At 52.0% G+C, this 12926-nt stretch overlaps 8 protein-coding genes across 8 annotated transcripts; 6 read left to right on the forward strand and 2 right to left on the reverse strand.

The window, feature by feature from the left end:
- Positions 1-121: 121 nt before the first annotated feature.
- PG985_004900 (uncharacterized protein) lies at positions 122-301 on the forward strand (the record flags this gene model as incomplete). The annotated part of the gene is made up of 1 exon (XM_066824669.1): positions 122-301. One exon carries the CDS (start codon positions 122-124, stop codon positions 299-301), a length of 180 nt encoding a protein of 59 aa, XP_066687829.1.
- Positions 302-373: 72 nt separating this feature from the next.
- On the forward strand, positions 374-834 carry PG985_004901 (uncharacterized protein; the record flags this gene model as incomplete). Its single annotated transcript, XM_066824670.1, has 2 exons — positions 374-501; positions 555-834. 2 exons carry the CDS (start codon positions 374-376, stop codon positions 832-834), a joined length of 408 nt encoding a protein of 135 aa, XP_066687830.1.
- Positions 835-1383: 549 nt separating this feature from the next.
- Positions 1384-1885, forward strand: PG985_004902 (uncharacterized protein; the record flags this gene model as incomplete). Its single annotated transcript, XM_066824671.1, has 2 exons — positions 1384-1402; positions 1446-1885. 2 exons carry the CDS (start codon positions 1384-1386, stop codon positions 1883-1885), a joined length of 459 nt encoding a protein of 152 aa, XP_066687831.1.
- Positions 1886-2291: 406 nt separating this feature from the next.
- On the reverse strand, positions 2292-2801 carry PG985_004903 (uncharacterized protein; the record flags this gene model as incomplete). The annotated part of the gene is made up of 1 exon (XM_066824672.1): positions 2292-2801. The coding sequence occupies one exon, from the start codon at positions 2799-2801 to the stop codon at positions 2292-2294; it is 510 nt and encodes a 169-aa protein (XP_066687832.1).
- Positions 2802-4184: 1383 nt separating this feature from the next.
- On the forward strand, positions 4185-5035 carry PG985_004904 (uncharacterized protein; the record flags this gene model as incomplete). Its single annotated transcript, XM_066824673.1, has 4 exons — positions 4185-4282; positions 4392-4419; positions 4606-4815; positions 4856-5035. 4 exons carry the CDS (start codon positions 4185-4187, stop codon positions 5033-5035), a joined length of 516 nt encoding a protein of 171 aa, XP_066687833.1.
- A 1213-nt stretch (positions 5036-6248) lies between these two features.
- Positions 6249-8621, forward strand: PG985_004905 (oxidoreductase; the record flags this gene model as incomplete). Its single annotated transcript, XM_066824674.1, has 1 exon — positions 6249-8621. One exon carries the CDS (start codon positions 6249-6251, stop codon positions 8619-8621), a length of 2373 nt encoding a protein of 790 aa, XP_066687834.1.
- A 280-nt stretch (positions 8622-8901) lies between these two features.
- On the reverse strand, positions 8902-9411 carry PG985_004906 (uncharacterized protein; the record flags this gene model as incomplete). Its single annotated transcript, XM_066824675.1, has 1 exon — positions 8902-9411. One exon carries the CDS (start codon positions 9409-9411, stop codon positions 8902-8904), a length of 510 nt encoding a protein of 169 aa, XP_066687835.1.
- A 287-nt stretch (positions 9412-9698) lies between these two features.
- On the forward strand, positions 9699-10112 carry PG985_004907 (uncharacterized protein; the record flags this gene model as incomplete). The annotated part of the gene is made up of 1 exon (XM_066824676.1): positions 9699-10112. One exon carries the CDS (start codon positions 9699-9701, stop codon positions 10110-10112), a length of 414 nt encoding a protein of 137 aa, XP_066687836.1.
- Between the last annotated feature and the right edge of the window lie 2814 nt (positions 10113-12926).

Here is a 12926-nt window from a genome sequence, read left to right on the forward strand (position 1 = left end):
AATCCCGCGCGTAAGCCGAGAAGCTGGCCAAAGTCTTCGTTTGGGGCAATGGCGTGGTCTACCGGGGAGCCTATCATGCTGCTTTCCCCAACGACGTCGGCACGAGCGGTATTCGCACAGTATGGGGTGGTCCCACGTCTTCGAGTACCAAGCTCACGCCATCTGCCTTCTATCCAGTGCCCAGCTCACTCGGGCGTGGCAGAATGTCGCCAGCTGGAATGACTGGGAGACGAAGGCATCGCATATCGCCGGCCTGGGCGAGGACTGCAAGAAGCGCACAGATATCACGCAAGCAGAATAGGCCCAACGGGCTTGAGACCAGCAGCTACAGCAGACATACGAGTCACGAGCATCACTCCAGCAGATCTACGAGATGCTGGAGCACGAGAGGAAGCAGGGGCGGAGCGAACGCGATGGGCAGCGGGAGCGCGCTTTCTTGGCCGACCTCGCATTGGACCACGAAGCATACGAGAACTTCAACCTTCCTAAAGTCGAAGGCACGTGTGCCTGGTTCTTAGAGGGTGCGAGCTTTCGACCATGACGCGATAGTGTAGAATCGAGCCTCCTTTGGGTCTCCGCCGATCCTGGTTGCGGAAAGCTCGTGATCTCGCGCTCTCTGATCGACGAGTGGCAGGTCTCAACAAGCGCGCAACTTCTGTTGTCTGCTACTTCTTCAAGGACGGTGACGAGAGGCACCAGCACAGCTACAATGCCCTCTCGGTCATTCTCCATCAGCTTTTTATCCGATATCTGACCGGGAAGTTCACGGGCCACGCTCTTAGCCGACATAAAAATCATGGCCCTGAGCTGTGCATAGTATTTACCGAGCTCTAGAACACCCTACTAGAAAGTGCCAGCACATTGGACGCCGAAGAGATCATTTGCGTCTTTGACGCCCCGACGAATGTAGAGAAGATAATAGGAATGCCCTTATTGAAAAGCTACACGAGTTTGCCAGTACCGGAGAGGCATCATTCTGGACCAGAAAACTGCCCAGGGTACAACCATCGTGATGGACACTACCATGGACACACAATCGTCTCGGCGCCAGCAGCTAGCTGTATAACTTACCGCTAATCGGGGCTTACTTGAAATGCACCTTGGACAATGTTGTTTTCAGCAACTTCACCGATCACAGAGGCATACTCTTGACCGCCGAAAACCGCTGAGTACGCCGGTCCCTAATCGAGGACTGGTGCCATCCTTGCTGACACCCAGCCGATGCTCCTCAAATCGCATGTCGCATTCCCACTGTCCATCCATGGTGGAATACACGCATAGAGTCAGGAGATCGATTTCCTACACGACACCATACAGGGGGTATTGGAAGAGACGAAAGACATGTTGAAAAATAGCCAGCTACCTGATGGAATCTAGAAATACATGGCTGTTAACTCCACCCGTGAGCCTTGATTGTGCTTGCGATGCCAATAAACTAAAACCAGCCTCCCTGGGACCTCGTCACGGGCTTTCGGGAGCGCGGGGTGCGAAGAACAGGCCCTTTGGCCCGCTTCCTGATACCGGGGTGGGAAGGCGCCAGGGCTGGCCGCGGGCTTGGTATGAGGCTCGGCGAGTTTCCCTCGGAGCTGGGGCCGGAGGTAAAAGACCCGCTTGCCGTCGAGCTGGCCGAGCTGCCGGGGCTGCACGCGCCAGAAGCGCCATAGTTGGCGCGGGCCGCGACCGTGTCGAAATGATCGGGGCCGAACGAGTTGTGTGCGTACACGGTGGCGGTCTGGACGCGGGCCAGGAACTCGCCATCGGTCACGAACCGGGACAGGACGCCGTCCTTCTCGATGAACAGCGCGCAGCGGGCCGACGACAGCTTGTTCAGGTCGTGGCACTTCTTCATGAGGCCCATGCTGCGGGTCTTGACGGCGCGGGGTGAAGACATGTTGAAGGGTGGTGTGAGGCGAGGAGACGGCGGTGGGCAAGAGGGTTTCGCGATTGCGTCTTCCCTTTCCTGGTCTCTGTTCCCTACTCTTATAGCGGTCCTCGGCGTCCATACAGTTCGGCGTTTTCGAATTACAGAATCGTGCTACCCCTGCCGTAGCCCAACGCGCGCGCGTACGGTCTAAATTTGGATGTCACCGAAGCGGCTGAAACAAGAAGCATATCTACACATATATCTAGCCGCTTGGGGTAAACCACCCTCTCAGCTCTCCAGGTGTGCTCACGTTGAGCCGTGCATTTCTCTGGTTCCATGGAGCGCCTACCGACCGAGCTCCTCGGGGCTGTCCTTGCCCACCTCCCGGTGCGGGACGTCAAGGCTACTCGCCTGACCTGCACAGGGCTTACTCGTTGCCTTCGTCGATATCCATGCCGTGTTCCACTAGCCACGTAATGACCTTGTGCTTGTTAAATTCTGTGGCCATGTGCAGGGCATTGGGCGCTTCGTAAAGAGACTTGAGTCGCACGCCGCTGTTTAGTAGCTGCAACGTCGTGTCCTGGTGCCCGACTGTTATCGAGGTAATCAAAATTGACCAAACTTTATCATGATGCACGTCCGTATCCTCAAGGAGGGTAGATAGGACTCCATCTTCTGGCCTAGAGTGCCTGGCTGCCCGTTCGAGAGTGGTGGAATGATGCTGGGGAACCTGGTCGTAGGTCATTCCCTTCTCTAAAGAGCCATGAATATTGCAGGTTGCGATTCCGGCGCAGGAGACGTCGCCGGGACGGAACAGAGATTTCCGGAAGAACTGTGTGTTTTCCCTTGTCTTTAAGGCACAGCAAAAGCTAAGTACGCTCTCGCAGGGCAGATACTCAGCGATCTCGAAGGCGATATTGATAGGAAGGTTTTCCATCCTGCCGAAGAAAGATAGACTGGGTGGGGTAGAATGTAAAGGGGGTAAACGGATGCACGGAAAGGGGCGCAGGGGAGACATTATATTGATCTTGTCCATGGAGCGGGATGGTGGACAGCAGGAGCTGTGCGAAGGCTGCCTGCTGGATCATGGAGTTGTCGAAAAGACCACGATAGGCTGAGCCATGCAGAGCAGGAGCCGATAGCGTATATGCTCTTCAGGGGGACCAACCAAGGCCCACCTTCCACATCTAGCACAACGACCGGGCGGCTGGACACGCCTGCCACCGACTTCTACTATAATAATCCACCCAGCTGTTAAGCTAACCATCCTATCTTCTGCTCGTGGCGGGAGCCTTGGAGCCAGACACGGACTGCGTAAATAACGAAGAGCTAGCACAACGTTTCTATGGCCGTTTCTCGCAAGTAGCTACTCTCTGGTATCCTGCTTTTGAGCATTTGGACTCGAAGACATGGCCGTCTTTCTAAATGGAGGGCGGCATGGGCGTGAACAGAACCAGTGATGTAATGGCTGTAACGGCGGCTCCTTGTCGAAATTCCTTGCAAGAGCTTCATACCCGATCGTTTCTAGGAAACCGGAGCTGTGACAAGGAGGTGGGATTGTTAGGCAACTAGGGGCAAGTAATAGAGCCTTCGTTCTCATCTCCATTGTCCGGGCCTCTGGAAATCTCCGCCAATAAAGTAGCGCAGTTGGCGGCATGCGATTGTGTAGAATCCAAGCCAGCCTGCACCATCATGGCTGCATCCCTCGCTTCCGTACACCTCCAAAAACATAAAAAAGCCGCTGCTACGACCCTTACCACGTATTCATGAGTGCAACGTTGGTCGATCCGATGTTTGGAAATCGAGAGGCTGGTCAATGGTTGGCCCCGACAACTTCGGTGGCCAAGCCTTCTGCTCACTGATGCCTAGAGGGCACCTGCATGGGCCAGAGCGTTGCAACGACGTACCTGTGCTACGCACTGGGATAACGGTCTCTCTTGGGTTTCTGGAGTTTTTCAGGCCTGTTGGGGCAGTCATTCGCCTGCTCAGTCGCCAGGCTGCAGCTGCACGGACCACACAACCCGGAAATGTTGGTTTCGTATTGCCTGCCCGGCAAGGACTCGTTTGTTGTCAAACAATAGCTCGAGACGGATATGTTAGTTCTATCGGTAGTGGTTCCCTCGGTCAGCGAGGCCACAGCTGTATGGCGGAAGGGGGCCTTACCCTTCGACGCTTCGCATCCAACCAGATGATGTCTCAAGCTGGCATGTACGACTCGCCTACCTTCTTCCAGACAGAAGCTTAGATTGGCTGACACTGTTAACCGTAGCACAATTGGAAGTTGGCTACAGCTCAACCATTGATCCCTACAGGACGCATTATGGAGCCACAGGCATCAGAATCGCCAGCCGAAAGGCCTGGCAAATGGTCAGCTGAGGAGGGTTCTCGCGCTCTTTTCTTGCTACTTCAGGAGAAGCGGTAAATGAAGGCCTCGTGTTCCGTCGGCTGTGGAAGAAGACAGTAAACGGGATGCCCGCATCCGTATCTCGCGTTCTGCATTCTGTAAACTATATGCTACACCATCCAGGCCGCATCTCTGTTTCCTGTTATGTGACGTATATCGCCGCGGTTGATTCGCCCCTTGCCTTTTGCGCCGTCTCGAGGATCCTGGGGAGGTACCTCCCGCCGGGACGGGGGACGGAAGTCCGCCGTGGCGAATTCCATCGAAGTGTCGAGCTGGGACACGAGGTGTCGGAGGGGCCGAACAAAGCTGTCCTCTCCACACGCTAACGACGGGTTAGTCTTGGGCGCGGGGGATCGGTTGGGGAGTACTTCCCAAGAAGAAGGCTTCGGCCCTCGCGCCGGGACGCCGTCTGCACAAACTCCCTCATCTTCTTGAAAGACATCTGGTCGTGCAGCTCGTCCGGGTGTGCGTGCCGCTTCCAATGCTTCGAGAAATGCTCGGGGAACTCCAGGGCTTCCTGGCACCGCTCGGTCGCGCCTGTGTTCGGGTAATAGAAGCGCAACTGGACGAGCGACTGCGGTCGTTAGCAACGCACGGGCAAGGGGGCTGGGCCATACCCTGTCCGGGTCGAGCTAGAGGAGGCTCGCGAGCGCGTCCTTGACCCAACTCTCCTGCTCGCGCCCCTCCAGCTTCCACAGGACGACGACGCGCTAGGCATAATTTTGTACATGATTCTGGCGGCTGGCGGTCTTTGGCATATGCTTTAGGTGAAATGACTGGTTGTAGTGGTTGCTGCGGTGTAGAAAGGATGCTGCTATGCAAGATTGGGTAAATGCTCCTGCGCTGGCTTTTCGCTGTTGGTCCAAGTAGCTGCTTGCCGTGACTCATTACCGTGATTCGGGCCCTTCTATCGACGCTTTCGTATCCAACAAAATCGCACATGACATCAATGGTACAAAAAGCCTAAGACATTGCAGCCAGCCAGTCATGCTTATATGCATATGCATCCCACGATCGGGCGAGGGTGAGGTGTGTAAGCTGAACGTTACATGAACCACGCACGACGGCCCACACCGGTCAATACTAGCGGCCTGCCTTCTCTTGTATTGCACCTTGGAGCGGTGCAGGACGGCCAATCGCCACTTCGACAGTGACAGCGGCGGCTCCAGACCAAACGTGTCATGATGCTGTTCATGACTCATGCTCATGCGTTATCGGTTCTTATTTTTCAGGGGAAGCCATGAAACAAGCGTGTGCCACCCAACTGTCTAGGGCGCAATCAGGAGGCGGCGTATGTCGGTAGAAAACAACCAGCAGTCACCTTCCGCATTTAGCACACACCAGTTGCAGATCGTTTCTATATCAATATCTCACCGATGGTCCTCTGGGATAGCCCTATGGATAAGTCACAGTCACGTGCTGGGCCACCCAGGCTGGGTTACACACCGGTCAGTCAGTCCTATTTGCCGTAACAGTCATCATGTACGCATCCCAGTGTGATACGCATCTATGGCCCAATCAATCCCAAGGAGCCAAAAGGTTTGTTGATCGTTTCCCGCAAGTGTGTACTGCACGCAGGTATTTACTTGTCTGCTTACCATCCACTATAGTTATGATCGGATGCATAGCATGTATATGCGCCGGAGAATCTGACATGGAGTGAAGTCAGTGGGTGCAGATGGGCAAGGATGGGAGAGATACTGGTGATTCAGTCTTGTATTCCATCCACAAGGTATAATAATATTACAATATTCCTTCTCGTCGTCGTTTTCTTGGTTATGTTTGGATAGGCCAACCTGGTGTCAAGCGAGCCTAGTTCATCATTACGTGTATAACGTTCCTGAGAAATCTTGTCAGACCTACGTTCTACATACCAATTCCCAATACATACTTGGATACAGTAAAACGAAGGAGATCCGTCCCCAAGGGATGGCCCCGATTCCCTATACCATTGCCGTCGTTGGGTTGGGAAGGCGAGCTATGAAGCACGCATTGCCCGCGATTACCAGTCTCTCCGATCTGTTCACACTTTCAATCTGTTGCGACAATGACGAACAGGCCCGAGGGCAGTTTGAGTTGGCGTATTCCAGTGTGGATTGCGTTGCATCTGTGGAAGAAGTCACAAACTGGAGTGACAAGCTAGGCAATAGGGTTCAATGTGCCTACGTTGCCGTGCCGCACTTCGAACATCAAAACATCGTTGCTCACCTACTAGCAGCTGGCATCCACGTCTTGAAAGAAAAGCCTGCCGCATTATCTGTGAGAGAACTGAGCTCGCTTCATCGTCTTGCAGATCTTCACGGGGTTCGGCTGGTCACAGCGTGCCAGGGACGCTACAGCAAACGCATGGATCAAATCAAGGAATGGATGCCTTTCTTAGGGAAGATTGTATTCGTCGAAGGGATCCGGGAGCTTCATGATTCAGACCTTGGATCTGGCTGGAGAGCAAAAAGATCCCTATCCGGCGGCGGAGTACTCTCTGATCTTGGCTGGCATCTTCTTGATACAGTCATCAACTTGTTCACAACATCAAGCAACGAGACCGAGCCAAAGGTCACCCAGTCCAGTCTGATCAGCACAAGAGATCATCAGATATATGATGTGGAAGACACCGCCTTCATTTCTTTGGATATGCAGTCCACTGATTCAACAACCATTCCTTGCCATCTTAAGATGTCCAGAGTTGGCTTGAAGAAAATTGACAAAATCACAATCACCGGAAGTGATGGGATCCTGCACGCGGAAGGAGAGAATGTTTCCCTACAGCTTTACTACAATTCCGGCTCCAAAATATTCAGCCAGGTCTGCTCAACAACAGGATCTGTGAAGAGGATGTTTCAGCAGTATTTGGATGAGATCAGACAGTTTCAGGCGACCCCGAACTATGATCTCTACCGCCAGCAGGACTTTGCTGTAGCCAGCCTCATCGAGAAAATTTACGGAAGCCCCCAACAAGCAATTCCCAAGAACACTCCAGGTAGCAGCAATAGAGCTTCTGCACCGAGGTTATCTCGTTATCATTTCGAGTGGCCTGTTATCACCCGTGATGTCGAGGACGAAGTTGTTCAGCAGCTCTACAAGACCATATCGATATATGGCAATGACGGAGTGTTCTGGGAGTTCGAAACTGAGTTCCGCCAGATGCTGGGCAGACCTGATTGGTATGCTGCTGTGCACAACTCAGGCTCCAATGCGCTTAGTTCCCTGTACTTCGCTTGTGACTTCAGGCCAGGTGATGAGGTAGGCAAGCACGAAAGTCCCCCTTATCCATCCACACTGACGAAGTCCCAGATCATATTTCCAGTATATACCTTCCATGCGACCTGTTCACCTGCGATGCATTTTGGCATTCACCCTATCTTTGTCGACGTGACAGCTCTTGGAACGATGGACGCATCTGCTCTAAAAAAGGCAATTACACCATCGACGAAAGCTGTCATGATCACGCATATGTGGGGTATTCCTTGCGACATGTCTGAGCTGCAGAAAGTTTTGAAGGATTATCCCCATATTCTGCTTCTGGAAGATTGCTCGCACGCACATGGCGCCACGGTAACAGGTCAACCGGTCGGGACTTTTGGTGATGGCGCGGTATGGTCCCTCCAGGGGCAGAAAATCATCTCCGGGGGAGAGGGTGGTGTGATGGTCACTAAGCACCAAGGCTTCCATGCTCGGCAGCTGCTTTGGGGACATTATAACAAACGCTGTTTTAACGAGATTCCCGAGCACCACAACCTCAGGCCGTTTGCGTTGACAGGAGTCGGTCTCAAAAACCGGGCGCATCCTCTAGCCATCGCCATCGCGCTGAACCAACTACGAAAACTCGAAGGCTTTCATGCAGTAAAGAACGACCATGCCAATCGGCTACTTGAGGCTATTCGCACGGTGCCGTACCTGGAAGGACCGCGATTGCCACTGATCATGTCTCCGGAGGTCCGACCGGCCTGGTACGTCTTGTGGTTCCGGTTCAAACCAGAATCGGCTCCTAAGGGTCTGACAAGAGAGATGTTTGTTACATCACTCAAAGACCATGGGATGACCGATGTTGACATTCCAAAATCAACGTGCTTGTTACACGATGAACCTCTGTTCACAAATCCGGGGCTGGTTCTACCCGCAGTCTATGCGAAGGACATGTTCTTTCCTGTAAATACTAAACAATCTTTTCCAGAAGCAGAGGCCATGTTTTCCGAAATCATCAAGGTTCCAGTTCATGCGTATTCAAGCGATCAGAAAACCATCGACTCCTATGCAGCTATTCTCTGGAAGGTGGCATCGTTGTATGGCGTTGCGGCAGAGGGGAAGAATGTCAGGATGTTGACTCTGACTCTGCGTGTGCTCTGCTTTGGTTAAGTGCCTTGGTGATCTTTTTAGTGGTGTGGGGTCTTTTTTTTATATAGCAGTCTGGGGTATCTCTTTTAGTGGACTGGGGGTTCTTCTAGTGGTTATTTTAGTTGCCTGCGGTTCTTTCTTTTGAGTAACTATTGATCGATTGATTGATTGACTGATTAAATGCGGATGTGACTATGACGTTTGCCGGGACCCCACCAACATTTGGTAACAGCTCGCTCCCCTCACCATCCTTCCTCATGACAAATAGATGGTTTCCATCTCCAAGACACCATGTTTTCTCTCAAACCAACGCTTCCAACGCCTCCAATACAAGTATCTTCATATCAGTTGTGATCTCCAGTTCAGATAACATGGTTTTGTCTGCCCAAACGCCCATAGAATGCTCTGCAGGGTTCACCTGGAACTCGGTATCCTGGACTTTGACGACGTAGCTGAATTGAATAACGCGACGACTCCCACTTTTCGACTCAGTGGTATAGGTAATCATCGAGAGAGGCCTCACGACATCGGAGACCTTGAGACTCGATTCTTCAGAGACCTCCCTAGCAATGGTGCTCCAAATCGTAAGGTCGCTACTTTCCACTTTGCCGCCTGGTATTTCGTACACATTAGGGTAGTTCTTCTCGTCAGATCGGCGCCTGAGGAGTAGTATCTCAGATCCGTCCCTGAGTATAGCGGCTCCGACCACCAATTTGTCAAACTTAGTAGAGGAAATGGCGTTAACCTGGGCCAAAGCCTGTTCGGGCGACAGATCAAGGTACGACATATCTGGTGGAATAGGAGATGACATCGTAACGCAAGGATGATGTGATTGCAAAATTCAGAGAGTAGTGGATGGACAAATGAACAAATTGATTTACTTGCGAAACTATCGAGAAGATTGGCTTTAAATTGAGTAGCAGCACAGCCATAACCAGTAGTACTACACGTGCCATGCCCCACCTTTGCATAATAAAAAGAGCGGGGCGAGCTAGCGAGTCTAAGCCTAAAAGTAGTAGGGCGTGGCACGATGTTGCCTGCTTTCTCTCCTTTACAACATTCTCTTTAGGCACTACAGCAGATAAGCGATATGAAGTGATGTCTCTGATCAGACACACTGCCGAGGAGCGCATTCGCACCTTCTTCCAGAAGCACTGCGCAGCACCACAAGCAACTTGCGATTCTGTTGCTGAGCGCCTCGCCGGCTCGAAGATAGCACCGTCAACGACACAAGGCGCCTTTAGCTACACCCTTATCAGCGCCGAATACGTGATCCAGTTCCGGGCTGCGATTTCAGCCCTGCCCCTTGATGTAGCCCTACTCGCTAAAGAGATTCATGGTAAACTTGTTCCCCAAACTATTGACCATGGCGAGCTGGTAGCCGGATCCAACACCATCACGTATCAGCTAGATAAGCTCTCAGGGGAAACATATTCGGCAGTTTCGCTGCAGCAACTCAGTCCTGCGCTCATCGCCAAACAAAGGAACACGGTCAAGGGACTTGCGGAGTAAGTCATGTACAAATTTCACCGCTTTATTGGGCAAAACCTAACTTGGGTTTTAGAATGTTTGTACAAGCCTTGAGTACACCCCAACTGGCACCGCCTACTACGATCAGCCTTACTCGCTCTGTCTACCAGCGCAGACTAAAGCAGCTGTCGGAGCACCTGCCGGACAGATACCAAGGCCTGCTTGCAGATTGTAACAAGAGCCTTGGCTATGTATTCAGCGATCAAATGCCTTGGACATTGACTCACGGCGATCTTTGCGACTCTAATTTGTTAGTTGACCAAACAAGTGGCAAACTTACTGGTGTTGTTGACTGGGCAGAAGGGTCCGTTCTTCCGTTTGGACTGGGGATCTGGGGACTGGAGACTCTTTTAGGCTATTTCAACCATAAGACCGATTGCTGGGTGTATTATGATTGTTGGAAAGACTTGGACAGTCTATTCTGGGACATCTTGGAACCCCATATATCGCGATTCGACACGGATCAGAGAGAAGGATTACGTATAGCTCGATTATTGGGGTTACTCTGCAGACATGGCTTCAAATTCACTGGAGCCGGGGAGATACCTAAGGATGATTCTTGGAACCTTAGTATCTTGGAAGGTCAGGTATACGGTCGTGATGAACTGATGAGCATACCAGATAATCACGTGTAGGGTTCACTAAGCATAGTACACCTTACTATATTCTGGTAATAACTCTTTCCCCAGTTCGCAGTAGGTTGCTCTTCATCAGTAATGTCTACTTGGGCCCTTGGCACTGTAGTTCACAAGGATAACCTCCATTGCCTGCTGGATCTGCTGGATCACTAGCCGCCTTAGATGTCTTTGGAGACAGAATACGAATACTTGAGTCGGAAACTTCGAATCTAACTGCACCTACGGCAACAAAAACTAGGCGAAGAAGACCGGTCTTCACTAAGCTCGGTTATATCAAAAAGAACTGAAGTTAAGCCAGCAACTACTAGGCAAAGCAGATGTGTCTACGCTCGAGTGTATGTACCAGCTGCCTGCGAATCGGTGGCTCATGGCTGTTGGGTACGGGACCGCAGCAGTGAGGATGCAAAGATGACTGGCTTCTCAGCTGTCCGAGCTGCTGGGTGGCCCAGCCTGTACAGGCCACTATAAAAGGTATCCCTAGAGACCGCGGACATATCGACTAATAAGGGCAGTAGAGACGCACCCTGATATCCAATTACTCCATGTGGCAATCAACAAGATGGTGTGCACGTTCGGACAAGTGGCTGTGACTCACCCATAGTAGTTGATTCTCGCTGACATACGCCGCCTCCTGGTTACACCCAGCTGATTGGCCGGTAGGCTGGTCAATCCTCATAGTGAGGTAGACTGGGGCCGCGGCGCTACCATCCATCCTGTGTGCTGGCTCGTGTCTAGCCACTCAATCCTGCAGTGACAGACATGCTGGTAGGCAGCTCACCATCGGGAAAGCCTTTTCGAGGTACACCAATCACCAAGCGCTGACCACTGACCGGAATCGAGAGGCCAGTTGCCGCAAGACACTATTGTGAACCGACGGACGGCTGAATACTCGGCGATCATACTCGATGGACCATTGGTTATGTGTTAGCCTAGGATTTTTGCGCCCGGTTTCTATGGAAGTAGGCAGATGTAGCCCCCACACACACTAAGAGGCAGCTAAAAGGGGCAGAACACGTAAGTATGGGTACGTATCTTGGCTGCGCATCGGTGATTGCTGAGTGGTATAGGGAAACCTGCGGGAGAGGGTTCGACGTGCGTAGTCACCGCACCCAACCAGCCTCTAAACTCTCAACGGGCACTGCGGATCGTGGCCCCATCCAATGACATGATCTGAGACCAGCGTCGCGCGTAGGTGGCCAAGAATTGTCACACTAGCTGCTGGGCCGATTCGTTGTCTGGGACAGTCCTAGGGATGAGTCACAGCCACCTGTACGAACATGCCCACCATTTTGCTGCTTGCCACTCTGGATTGACTGGATAGCAAGGTGCGTTTCCAATGCCCTCGTGAGCTGAAAATACGTAGCTGCCAGGGAACCCTTTTTTATTGGCAGTTACTTGCTGAACCATCTTCGCCATCTGCCTAGACGAAACAGCTACAGGACACCGTGGCACTTTCCGAGACCTTGTCTCGCGCAGCAGGATAAGACGATGAAGAAGCTTGAAGAGCTCAGCGGGTTATCAAAAGAGCGCCAGGCCGTCCTTGCTCAACAATTGAACGAGTTAACGAGCGAACGAGTGAACTGGTAGGATTTGATTCCGTTGGAAGTGAGTAAGTATTACAAGGAGGATGACAATGTGAGGTGAGTTATGAGAATGGTGCAAGCACAACCTTTCGTTGTGAACACATCCTAACCAATCGTTTCGTGCGTAAATAAAGCCCAAGGATGGGTAGATATGCCTTCGTTACATTAGGCTTTGGTCAGCTTCTGCACAGCGATGTGGGCAAGAGACTAGGCCCTGTCTCTCGGCATCGACGTTACTATGGTACGCGCAGTGACTCATGATTCCGCATACCCTACTAAGCCTTTGGTCCAACCAAACATGCACCTTTGGACAGCACATGCCGCCTCCTATCTGCGACCTATCGGCGAACGAGGGCCTTACTCACAAGATCGTCCAAGTCCCTCGACTACAGCGTCATGTTGACATATATCACCCAGTCAACACGAATAGACGCAAGGAGTTCGTTACTCGAATAAATTTGTGGCATTTAGGATTGGGATACAACATCCATCCCATGCATTCCCGTCATGCATATCTCCCGCAGGGCGTGTAATCATACGAATAGCAGCTTCCTATAACGAAGGAGCGTTCAAGT

This window comes from Apiospora marii (genome assembly GCF_038362585.1).
Source record: "Apiospora marii strain CBS 49790 chromosome Unknown utg000003l_segment0_segment0, whole genome shotgun sequence".
In the NCBI taxonomy this organism is placed as follows: domain Eukaryota; kingdom Fungi; phylum Ascomycota; class Sordariomycetes; order Amphisphaeriales; family Apiosporaceae; genus Apiospora; species Apiospora marii.